Source organism: Odontesthes bonariensis, chromosome 15 (genome assembly GCF_027942865.1).
Source record: "Odontesthes bonariensis isolate fOdoBon6 chromosome 15, fOdoBon6.hap1, whole genome shotgun sequence".
NCBI classification, from domain to species: domain Eukaryota; kingdom Metazoa; phylum Chordata; class Actinopteri; order Atheriniformes; family Atherinopsidae; genus Odontesthes; species Odontesthes bonariensis.
The window spans coordinates 6227160-6240764 of NC_134520.1; the positions used below are offsets into that span (position 1 = coordinate 6227160).

The 13605-nt window shown below is 40.1% G+C and overlaps 1 protein-coding gene across 2 annotated transcripts in view; it reads right to left on the reverse strand.

The window, feature by feature from the left end:
• rab6ba (RAB6B, member RAS oncogene family a) overlaps positions 1 to 12788 on the reverse strand; it is a 107652-nt gene extending 94864 nt beyond the window's left edge. The window contains exon 1 of one of the 2 annotated variants that reach the window (XM_075484847.1): positions 12487 to 12788. In XM_075484847.1, coding sequence (XP_075340962.1) covers positions 12487 to 12556 — 70 coding nt within the window. In that variant the 5' untranslated portion in view covers positions 12557 to 12788. The remainder of the gene's footprint in view (positions 1 to 12486) is intronic. The other variant, XM_075484848.1, reaches the window with a different exon arrangement.
• Between the last annotated feature and the right edge of the window lie 817 nt (positions 12789 to 13605).

Genomic DNA, 13605 nt, shown 5'->3' on the forward strand with positions numbered 1-13605 from the left:
TAGTGCTTGCACCGTGTGTGTGTGTGTGTGTGTGTGTGTGTGTGTAAAGTTCGAAATGCTGGGGGAAAAATAATTAAATAATAATAAAACAGGGCATATTTTGATAAACATGCATAGCAAGTGATTGTGATTGTAGCAAATAATAAAAAAATTACTTAATAATAATTAATCATAATTATTTACAGTGTACATGTGGATCATTCAAACACTGACACAATAATATTGATGCAATTTTTGTTATCTTTTCTCACATTGCCTCTTATATGACAATATTGGAAATAAATCATATTACCCGACTGTTTTTGTCTCCCTTATGTATTTAGTAGGCCTACCTTGAACCATGCGGCCATCACACAATAAGTCACCGCTAATGTGCGGCCCGGCCCTTTGTTTATTTTCCTGTATTCGGCCCTCACTAAAAAAAAGTTTGGACACCCCTGATCTAGGGCTTGCATTCTGTTCAGTTTGATTAGCGATTGATGCAGAAGTTGTAACTACAAAGCTGGCATGGCTATAACTTCTGGCATCATTCAGCAAATAAAACACATATAGCACACAAAAAAATTATTCTTTGGATTTCAATCATGTTCCAACTCTCTATTATAGCAGACGAAAAGTTTATCAGCTCTTGGGCAGTCACCTTTATTGGACCTGACGTGAACCAAATTAAAGTTCCAACATCATCTCCTTGTCCAATGGGGATTGATCACTGACTAGCTCACTCTAACCTTGTTTTCTTCTGTTTGGGTGTTAGTGGCAGTTTAAATGTGGCTTTTCAGGATGTAAATCCCATTTCCCTCAAGTAGTTTATTAATAATAATAATAATAATAATAATAATAATAATAATAATAATAACAACTTGGACTTATATAGCGCCTTTCAAGGTACCCAAGGTCGCTTAACAAAAGAAAAGAGGGCCGGTAGGGCCGGAGGGGTGGGTTTAAGAAGAGTAGGACATGGAGAAGAGATGTGTTTTTAGATTCTTTTTTAACTGTAGTAGAGAGGGGGCAGAACGGATGTGAAGTGGCAGATTGTTCCATAGGATAGGGGCAGTTGAACAGAAGGCCCTATCTCCATACGTTTTAAGTCTGGTACGAGGAATGGAAAGTAGGTCCTTGTCAGAGGAGCGCAGAAGCCGTGACTGGGAGTAGGGGTGGAGGAGATCAGAGATGTACTTAGGTGCAAGTGAGTGGAGAGATTTGTAGGTCAAGAGAAGGATTTTATAGGTGATGCGTGCTTTGACTGGGACCCAGTGAAGTTGCTTTAGGATGGGGGTGATGTGCTGCCAGGGCTTGGTGTGAGTTAGCACCCTGGCAGCTGAGTTTTGGACATACTGCAACCTGTCAAGGGCCTTACTGGGTAGCCCAGACAGGACACCAGTTTCTTAAATTTATTATTATTATTTTTTTAAACAATCTTCCCATTTTGCATGTACTTGCTCCAAATTGTAGACACAGCTGACTACAAACATCCAAAATTTGCCACACTGTGAGATGACTTAACTTCTTAAACGAGTTTTAAAATCCTTTCCACTGTCTGCCTCGACGGCTCTTTCGTTGGGACTATGTATCAGCCAGGTACCAGAGCTACTTAATGGGGAAGTTCGTTTTTTGTTTTAAATCTGGACCTTATTTCTGGCATAAAATACGTTCATCTACTCACCGATAACTGCAGCGGCGCGCATCAATGACGTCATCCAAGTAGACTTGTGTAGAAAGCCCCCCGATAGCCCCTAATAACAACACGGAAGCTCTGAACTAACAGTGCAATAGTACGCATTCATTCGTCTTAAAGTATTGGTGAAATAAAGACAGATAATGCCTTATTTAGAGGCTGTATTCAATGCTCTGTTCTCTCCCGTTATATGGATATACGCGGATCTCGAGTGATCTAAATATCTTCCGAAGGACGCCGACTTTCACCAAACTGTTATCGGTGAGTAGATGAATGTATTTTATGCCCGAAATAAGGTCCAGGTTTAAAAAAAAAAAACTTCTCCTTTAAGCTCTGCAAGCACCCTTTAAACTGCACAATCATTTGTATATTTCGATGCATTTGTTTGTGTTGATTCCGTCATTTGAACAGGAACTGTATAATATTGGAAATTAAGCTATGTAGGTTTAGTATGTAAAACTGCGCTTTGTAACAGGTTGAGAAGACAAACAGCCGTTCCTGCCCTAAAGCTCCAAACAAAGAGGGTAGCTCAGGACATTAATGGACAGCCGAGCAGATCGATGGCAGATCAAAGCTGTCAGAGAGCAGTTTCCCCCGATCCATAACAGAAGAAAGACACTTGCCAGTAAGACACAATTAGGTCTACAAACTCCATTTACTTCACAGCTCTTGACTGTGCCACACCTATGGAATCAGTTTCAGAGGATGCTAGAACAGAAGGACACAAAAAAATTAATAAATATTTTTTAAAAAGTACCACAAAAGCAGACAGGCTGATATCAAAATCAGTATTTCTGAGCTGAGTCGAGTTTAAGCCAGTTCACCGGTTGCTTCCTTCAGACCCCGAGGCTCTTTGGATTACATGCTCTTGCACAGAAAAGAAGGATTTTGTTTTGAGTACATTTTAAGACATTGTGGTTTAGATGTTGTCTTGAATATGATTTCCAAATCTCCATTGCAATTCTGTTGAGACACAGCGGTTCCTGGATGAGGCTTTTTTTTTTTTTCTTTAAATCATAGCTTGTTACAACAGTTCAACCAAGCTTCTGAAGATCCTTTGGTGAAAATATCCTAAAACTGTAGTGCAACAGTTAAGCAAATGAGAACATTATTTGCTCTCCATTGCATCTTTTAGAAATTAGGCATGGGCCGGTATGAGATTCTGACGGTATGATAACCTTAGGCATAAATATCATGGTTTCACGGTATTATGATTACAGCTCTAAAATGTGTATTTTGAATGTTTGTATTTAAAAACAAGAAAAATTAAAAAAAAACTTTTCCATTAGTTATGAAATAGTGTGCTTCAGTGGACACACTTGGGAATTATCTTATTACTTTCAGGATGCAATAATAATAATAATAATAATAGATCGGTTTTATATAGCGCTTTCACAATACTCAAAGCCACTTCCAGTCAATGAAACAACAGCAAAATCCCCAAAGTTCTGCCAATCTCTGTCAATGAATTCTAGGAGTTGACGTGGTCATTATGTTTTTTCAGTGCACTGTCGTACAGGTGCCTGTACCGCACTTCTTCGCTGAGTCTGGATTTGAATTGGTCCATCCTGTTTGTTGTTTTCCACGCGTGCCAAATTACAATTTTTTTTTTTAATATTTTGTTTTTAAATAATTTTTGGGGGCTTTTATGCCTTTAATGGATAGGAAAGTCCAGAGAGACAGGAAGCAGGGGGCAGAGAGAGGGGCAGCGACATGCAGCACAGGGCCGTCCCATGCGGGACCCAAACCGGGGCCAGCCGCAGCGAGGACTACAGCCTCCCACACATGGGGCGCCCGCCCAACCCATCACGCCACGGACCACCCCCCAAGTTACAAATTTTGACTGGTGCGCGACTACGTGGCAACCAAAAAACAGACAGGGGGAAAAGTTCGGGGGGCTCACCTCCTTCAGCCATCATACAGCCTGCAGAGCTGCCTGCTTGTCACTCACAGCAAGCGGAGGTGCGCGGGGGAGGCCTACGCTGCAGCTGCACACAGCGTGAGGGACCTCCACTATCTCTCTGATGAGACGCCACATAAAAGGGAAAAAAAACGCTCATACCGCACGGACGGTATGACAGAAAATTTGAGTGGTTTTGAAACTTTGACTTTTTAATACCGTGGTATACCTTGAAACCCGTAACTGGCCCATGCCTATTAGAAATGCATTTAAGTCTTCAAAAGGTCACAAATAAAAGCAATACTTTTTACTCGGTAAAAAGTCGTATCTATATGGTTATTTGGACACATTTTATCACATCTTAAATATATATTTTACATGTTTAGATTTTTCTGTTGTAGCAGCTCTGATACAAAAGTTCAGTAGTCCTGGTGGAGGCAACTTATTCATGGAGCGTAATCAGTTCTTTCTATAGATTTTACCAAGTGAAAGTGACTTCCTGTCACATATTGCACACATTGACCAAAGTCAAATGCACAGAACATAAACAAGTGATGGTAAAAAGGAAAGACACCCGCTGATTCGTATGATGCTGCTTTGAAGCCTTGAGTTTTGACCCGTCACCGTTGTCCAAATCTGGTCACTTCTGTCCCCAAAAGACCAACGTGACAAGAATGCAGAGCTGGAGATTGATCTTTGTAAGCTGATTGGACAAGTGCGTTTCTTTGAATACTTCCATCTATTGAATAGTGAAATTATTTCCAGAAGGATTACAAGTACATAAATCTGAAGGAGTGAAGATACCCAACCATAGAGACCATTATGATTCCATCCATCCATCCAACATCTGCCGCTTCTCCAGGGATTCGGGTTGCTGGGGCAGCAGCTTGAGCAGAGAAACCCAGACGTACCTGTCTCATCATACCATTATGATTCGTAGGGGAAATTACTGACAAGGCGTTTTATGAGTTTTTTGGTCTTTTGACTTAGACAGACTTTACTGTCATTCAAAAGCATATTCACAATGTACATCTAGTGACCACAGTGGTACTGAACTTGAGGGCACTTCCCAAATGCTGTCACCTTGATAGTGAATGATTTGTTCATCTCTCTATATGGATGATAGCCAAAAGTAAATATTTAAATTGCTATCTACTTGCTCAGCAGGTAAAAACTAAATGAACCTTAAATTTTGAGATCCTTTGTGGCATGCATTAAGGCAAATAGGAATGGACTGAATCTGACTTTATGAGTGGAACTGGAATTTTCATTGCTTCTCATTGCACCACTGAAGTCTTAACAAAACCAAATTAACCCATTTAGGCCGGGAAAGCATTGCCGCATTTCTACCTTTAAAGCCGGGGGCGCTGTTGCATTATTCTACCATTAAGGCTGGAAAAGCGTACACGTCTTTTTTTCCAGCAAAGGGTTGTTTTGCACCAATTTTCTTCAGATACTTTTATTTTCTTACATTTCTCCATACTTGGCCTACCTGGGGTTGAAAGTCTCGATAAATGCACAGCGTTTTAGCGGGCATATACCTGCTTTCGGCGAGTGTGACTCATATTTTGAGCGACAAATATATATATATATATATATATATATATATATATATATATATATATATATATATATACATATGTTAGATCAATTCTTTAATTTGAAGCTCAAGAACAAGCCGGAGTAATCTCAAGTTAAATGAAGTCTTTATTTCTGGCAACAAATTAAGTATCTCAGCGCTGGACTCAGTATGACAGAACTCTCGCAGGAAATCCGTCAGACAGAAATATTTTAATATTTCAAGATCACAATAATCTTCCAATTTAGAACTACAATAAAAAAAAAGTTTAAAAAAAAACCACAAATAAAATACACTTCAATTGGATACTTTTTTAATTTATTTTCCCAAGCCACGCGGAGCTGCAGCATAAGGATGAAAGAGCCGCATGCGGCTCCGAAGCTGCGGCTTGCCGACCCCTGATGTAGCAGAAAGCTGTGATTCTTACAAACTCAGTGTACCGAGTATATAACGTAAACTCACTTTGAAGTAGTGCAGCAGGTCTCTGCAGGTGAGTTTTACTCCTCCAATTTCTTTTTCCACCAGATTTTCAGGTGACAGAAGTGCTGGGATGAGGTTAACCAGCACCTTCTTGAACTCCACATCGATATCTTAGACAACGCACATATCAGAAAATGTCACCGCTTAAACAAGGTTTTTAATGCTTCAACAAATGCTGCTGGAAGCCTGTTTGAAATCAGCATTAGGCTGCTATGCCAGGTTTCTTAGTGACAGCAGTCTGCAAGTGTTTTGGGCAGATTATGTGGAATAACAGCCATGTTTTCTACATACAGGAAAAAAGACGTGTACGCTTTCCCGGCCTTAATGGTAGAATAACGCAACAGCGCCCCCGGCTTTAAAGGTAGAAATGCGGCAATGCTTTCCCGGCCTAAATGGGTTAAGACAGTGAAGTAAATAAAGCAGGCAGTGATTTTTTATTAGAGGTGACGATTTTTAAATGGTGAACTGACTTTTAATGCTAAGTATTAATATCACTCCCATGAGTGAAAGTTTTACACATTGTGAACTACTCCTATCATTAGTCCACCACATACTTTTTTCAGCCTAAAATGACACTATTCAAACTAGCCAAATATAAATAATTATTTAGACACTCGCGTTAAAAAGAAATGACATACAGGTGGCTTTATGAAGGCGTTTCATTAAGTTTAAGCCATTCATCCCTTTTTATCTGATCATCGGGGGCTGGGTCACGGAGGTAGCCACTCCAGGAGGGAAACCCAGACATCTCCCTTCCAGACGACTGCTCCTCTTCTGGGATCCCGAGTCATCCCAAGGCCAGAAAGTCTATATAAACACCCCCCCCCCCTGTGTCTGATTTGACTTGAAAACTCCAAAGGGAGGCAAACTGGAGGCATCCTAATCAGATGCCTGAACCATCCGAGTTGACTCTTGGTTGCTTAGGAGCAGTGTACCCTCCAGATGCTCCAGCCCCTGACCCCATTTCTAAGGCTTAGCCCAGCTACCCACTAAAGGAAACTCATTTCAGCTGCCTGAATCTGCAATCTATTTCCTTCAGTCACTACCCAAATCTTGTGACCATAGGGTTGGAATTCCCAAGACTAAGAGACATCTCAGTGGTAATGTTACTTTGCTCAGAAAAGGGGAATCGGGACAATTCCTGGTATTGCAAACTGGCACGAAGAGATTTCCATGAAGTTTGAAAAAGCATGTCATTTAGTCCCATTTGTAACAAAAGGAGTACAAAAGACCAAACCTCATTTTAAAATCAGGGTTCTCAACACACTTCACCAACTTCTGAGAAATTCTTACCTGACATTTGCAGCAGTTTCTCTGAAGACAGTTAAACATGCCTGCAGATAATGTCCAGATAATAACCCAGAAATGTCTCAAATCAAACTTGACAGGTTGTTGCCAATACATGACCAACAAAGCCCATGACATATTTCTTCAGGCAAAACTATGGCTTGGCCTCCACTGCCACAACTTCTTTGCACATCTGTCCGATTATAATTGTGGTGTTTCTGTATAAGAAACTGCATGTTATTGATGTGTTTGAGAAGAAACAGTATCTATATGTGCATTTGTGGTTTTACAGCATCTGTGAGGAAATGGGTTAGCTGCTTGGAAATGCGAAAGTCAGTTTCATTTGCTCAGAAAGCTGCTTCCTGGAGACACAGTGATTGATACATCAGCAACAAACTAAACCCTGCTCTGAAGTATGCTGGTCTGCTGATTCAGCACCATTTCGAAACTGGACCTCTAGTTTTTGTTATGGCAATCGCTTTGCATTGACGGATGGAAGATGGCATCAGGATTCAGTGAGCAAAATCTCACAGCAGAAATGCATCCACTGTATCAGATGTATTCCCATCTGTTTGTTTGAGGTGAAATGAAGCGTGCAGGGCGGATTACCGCCAAACAATTGGCTTTAAAAAGTACCACCCAGTATTGCTCTTCTGAAAACTTGCCTACGCCAAAACATCTATGATCCACTAAGCACTGATCAGTAATCTGAGATTCTCTAACAATTGCTTTAAGGCTGGTACTGGCAAAAAATTCCTCCAGAAGCATGAGCACACAGACTTGAACTCTCTTTATACAGAGAGTGTAGAAAACAACAGCTCCCACCCATCTGATGTTTTTTTAAATTCAGCTATTTTTCTTTTTATAGACACATTTTTAAGACACAGTATACAGGAACTCTCCACCGAGAACGAACAAGAGGCATTTTCACAGCAGCATCTGAGCTGTTGCCCCCATTCCTGACAAACTCAAGTCCAGACGTGTGCATTAATAAATGACGTTGGCAGAGCTGACTGAATTCATGCCCGCCTGGCCACCAGCTGTAATAATCGCAGACATGTCAGAGAGGCGCAGGTCCGCTGGAGACAGGAGACTGTCTGGTTGGTTGACAAATTAAGTCTCCTTAATCGTCTCCTGCACTGATAATAGGCAATAGACTTGACTACTCCAATGTGGCTGGCACCTTACAGTACACACATGCAGGCTTTCTAGTGACACTGGAGTTCAGCTGCTCAAACCATTATGAGACACCACAGAATAAGGCCAACCAAAGTATCTCGCCATCGAAAACACGACAAGCCTCAAAGATTTTCATGTAAACCAAAGGTTAAGCTTACATAACATGTTTATTTGCAACACAACAGAGACAGTTATCAATGCTGTGCTGTAAAATGAGTTTGCCAGTAAGTAAACACGCCCTTCCACAGCATCTTTTTAAGGCTAGATATTAAAGAAAAATTTGTGTAAGCTAGGGATGTCCCGATCAGGTTTTTTTGCCCCCCCCCCCCCCGAGTCCCGATCCGATAATACATTTAAAAAAAAAAAAAAATTGAAGAACGGCAAAGAAACAAATTCAGGATGTCCCTGATTTTTTATTTTATTCACTTATTTTATCATTTAACACTTATAAACAGAGCACTTCTGTAAAGTAGCTTGAACAAAAAAAGTAATCAAGTAATACACAAATTCTTCACATTGTAGTTTAGTGCAACAATGTCTAATATAAAAACGAGCAGCAGCTCAACTTGAAATACCTGGCAGGCATGTAAACAAATAAGCAAATAAAAGTGGCACAGTGCTTTTCGGAACTGCACTCCTAATTCTTACTCTCCTCCTCTGGCTTCACAGAAGGAAATGTACATTTTTCTTGATGAAAGCCAACATCTCTACCTTTTCAGATTTGAGCCTGTTCCTGTTCTCATCAAGGATGTTAGCGATGTCCTTGCCACCTCTTTAAATCCCAAGTTTGCATATCTCACAGTTTGCAATCGCAACGTTTTTGTCATCCACTTAAAAATACCTCCACACCGCGGACATTCGTGCCCCCAGCTTCAAGCTGCTGCCGTGTACTGCTTCGCTTTACGGCACGCAGCAAAGTGACGTCATGCCGCATGCATTGTTTCTGTGTGTAGTTGAGACCATAGATATAAAAATTCGGGGAGTTATGATTATTGTAGTTGGGGATATACACCTTCCTCAGTCGAAATAAAAGTAATGTGGGGGCACTAGAGACCCATCCAAGATGGCGGCCGCGCTGATACGTCAGCTCCAATAGGCAGCGTCAGTCTATGAGGCGTCTATGTATATTATGTCTATGGTTGAGACGGTCTGACGGTACCACCACATAACAGTAAATACTGAGCTGTTATTTTTTCCCATTTGTTTTGAAATATTATGGTTCTGATAAAAAAAAATAATGAGAATAAATATACATATATAGATAGGCTACATATCCTATCCCTGATCGGGATGTAACGTCCGATTTCGATCAAGTCTAAAACCACGTGATCGGCCCCGATTTCCGATCACGTGATCGGATCGGGACATCCCTAGTGTAAGCTCTAACAAATGCCTCAGCAAACCAGTAAAGTTGGAGTTTACATCCACCTCTCCTTTTGTTCCTGAAATATGGCATTAGCTAGATAAGTGTTTTTTTTGTTCAACATTTTGATGACAAAGTTGAGCCTTTGACCTTTATCCAAATGTTTAAATTACCATACAATTGCTCTATTTATGGTCTACAGTGTCTTTTAATTCCTACGTTCAGATAAACTCATCCTAAAGTACCGGAGAACATTTGTGCAAACTTTGACATAACTCCCTTAAGCTTAAGGTAAAATAAATAAATAAACTCAATCTTTATTTATGCATTTGTAAGTTTATGGATGCTACACCACTTGCTTGGAGCATCAGTTGTACACGTCATCAGAAATCAATGCTACATGTGCACAAGAAACAAAAAAAAGAGGTGACTGACAGAGGCCCTCGTTTGATATCCGGTCACAAATATCAAACAATTTGAACTGAAGAGCCTTGATAATCTACAATAACACAGCTGTCACTGTTTCTAAATGAACCAAAAACTACTAACTTCTTTCATCGTCTCAGTGTCCCTTGCTTTTCATTAGTTCTATTTTTCCATTCAACCATTAGCTGACCAGGTAATAGAAAAAACTAGAAGTAACACAGAATTTGGCTATTTTGTTTTGCTCTTTGGCTCCCCCTACAGTTATGCGATGTAACACAACCGTCTTACAACAAATTTCAAAGTGAGCCCCGCAAATGTACATCCATACACATGAATTGTTTGTCATGGTGAAGAGTACACAAAAAAAAACATCAAAAGCCCACAAAAATGTCCTGCTGCGTCTCGCGCCTGGGCGTTCTGAGGCAGTTTCAGGCAGAATGTGCATAACAAAAGTCAGGGTAGTTCAAAACAAGTCAGGAGGACATAATTTTAAGGTTCAGAATCTTCTCCAGTGTTGCTTTAATACATATTGTACAAGAGTGTCCTGATCTAGATAGGGAGCAGCTCAATCAGCAGAAATAACACAATAGAGACACACACTAAACAATATATAAATGTAAATATCAAAAGTTTAAGGAAAAAAAAAAAATACTACATTCTTAATCATTACAGTCGCTGCAGGCTAAACAGTGACAGAATGGTCATCTAAAATATTTACAACCAGACATATTTCCCTCCAGTATGTTTCAAATTTAGTGGAATTCATTTAGTAAAACAAGCTCCTTAAAAATCAAGGTCATTCATTCTGCAGTTGATCTCAATTTTTTAAATTCAAACAGCTATTTTTTTCCCCAAATTAACAGGCTTTAGGAACACATGAGAAATAATTCCTCTAACAATAACTTTTGGTACTTTTTGAAATATGTAGGTCTGTTGATAAGTTGGGAGTAGACCAATGTGTCCTGCATTGTCTGAGTGGGCCAGTATGCCCCCTCCCTTGAATCCTTGGGTAGCAGGCGTAGTATGCAGGCAGGTATCTGAACAACTGCACCAACAACATACATGAGTACGAGGTTAACTTAGAAATAATTTCGGCCTACTGTGAATAAAAATAGTTTTTGTTCATTTAAGACATGCATATTTTCTAGATATCTAAGACCAACCCTAAAATCAGTTCAAACTAAATATAATTTCCTCAATTTTCAATAATACTTATTAACTGCTTAATCTACTAAATATGAGATATTTGTTGTAAATGACCCGCTCATCTTCTCAGAACCAAATGTCTTTAATTTGATAAAAAATATAATTTCCTGAATATATACGACATTATACCGTCAATAAAACATAACAAACTGCAAATCTTCACATGGTAAAGAGGGTGTTTTCTGTTGTCTGTTAATCAATTAATCAGCTAAATGTTGGAATGTTGGGTTGTCAGGATGAACTCGCCGTTTTCCTGAGTGATGTTAAGGTCATTGTTTTAATGTTCTGTAATAATCTCCAATTCATTTGGCCAATAGACAACACAAATGCACTATTATTTAGATAATAAGCATGTCACACTTTTTTAAATGAACAATAATTCAATGTAATGCATGGCCTTAATATAATGGATGATCAATAGGACCTACTGGAGGACCAGGCAATGACTAATGTGGTTTGTTTGGTTGCTAGAGACCTCTGAAATGGATCATAAAACAGACCAGCCCAAATGAAAGCCTAAATAAACCTGGAGATTCAAATCATGTCTCAGCCAGCTCAGAGCAATTTCGTGGAAAACACTTTAGTTGTCTCAGAGAATGAGAAGCCAATGTCTGAGGGTGTGGGCATGCAAGGCTCAGGGTGGAGACAGATATTTAAGAATAACACATATATCAGAGGATGAGTTTCACATGGCGTGACAATAATGGTTTATTCTGCGCTATACTGAAATTCAACGAGCAAGTCAACGTGCAAACAAGAGCCCAAAAAGTCAGTCTCGATAGGCAGACTGGAACAATACCAGGGCAGAGACTGCAGCCACACAAGTTATCTCATCGCCACTGACAACCTGGGTGTGTCTCAACACACACATGAATCCTGTCTTTGCCAACTTGTACCATCCACAGCAGCTCAGACCCGAGGCTATATAATAATCAGGCTCATTTAAAGCATTATTCGCAACTGATGTTGTGCAATACATAATAGCAGGTTAGGGTTGTTTAAACTAATATCCAGCTTAAACGGTACGAGGCAGATATTTCAGCATCACTATAGTGATGCTGAAATATCTGTCCCTCGTAAACTTCGAGACTGCAGGCTACAATCCGTTCCAGACTATTGTATGAATCCTCACAGGCTGGTAATTTCGATTAAAGTAATGCCCTCCCCTGCCACCCTTTCGATTTGAAAACACTTTTTTTTTTAACCACTGAATACGTTTTCCTCATTTAGTTCAAATCCTACAAACTCCAGAGGAGTGCGTGTCAACCAGAACAGCTAGCTAAACGTTCGTGTCTCAACGACATGAACTTGCTGACTGGGCAGCAGGTGCAACGAGTTCACTTGACACACAACCGAAAATGAACTTCTGGGAGGAATAAAACATCTCTTACCACTCTGCTCCCCGAGAAAGACGAGTTTGAATTTTCTTAAAGGGTTTCCAAAGTCACTACCCACGGACATTTTGAGGAGGAGTACGGGGCGCTGCGGACACCGGAGGACAAGTTGGACCGTACTAGTGAGCTCCCACTCGAGTTCGTTGCTAGTTGGTGAAGATGCTCGATGGAATGGGCGGCGATGTTGCTCGCTTTCTAGCTCTGTCTCTCCGTGATGGGAACAATCTGCTGCTGCACCGGTCCGTGACGCTAGGGGTAAGTTTTTTCTTTTTTTTTTTTTCCTCCCCACTTTAAGCGAGGACTTGAACGCATGCGCCACCTCCTTATTGAACCGAAAAGTCATCATAATAAAATGACGTCATGCGTGTTGGAGAGGAAAAGGAGGTGATAGTAGCCGTACAAACAGGGCTGATAAGCCCTGTTTATTTCAACGCAAATGATCGAGACACTGTAATACATTTAACGTTTGTACACAATAGATTAAGCTCGATTTCACAAAGTTGTTGGATCTATCCAACGAAGAATTGTAACAGACCTAAAAGAAGAAAAGTCAGAATTTTGGATTGGGTTCATGTCCCTACGTCCTTGGATCCTACGATTCCTAAAATAAAACTGGAAAGCATTATTTGTCAAGCTCTCCCAGCTTACTTGAAGGCTTCCATCCTTCAAAATCAGTGTTATCTTTATGCACAGCTCTAGCTAAGATAACCTGGATGACATCATCAGGGTAATATGCTGTTAATACATTTACCATGTGATGGGCTTAGTTCTTGATGGTAATTTAATTTCATGTTCTGATAATATGTTGGCTTCAAACTAGGGGAATTTGTCACCCTCAATATATCAATAGACGGTCTAAAAAACATTGATTTAGCCTGCAGGTCTGAAAAGATAAAGCCAGCATTGAAGTGCCTTAAATCCTTTTTCTAATGCCCAGCAAGAGGCGACTCCTGTGGCTGCAAATATAAGTTTTGAAAAAAAAAAAAAAAAAAAACAGCTTGTCATATACTTTTTCTAACGAGCTAATGCTATCAATGGCCTCTTCAAGTCGTCCTCAGTACAGAATGACGTTTATTGTGTAACTTTCAACATGTATTTTCCATAGGGAAAGAAAAT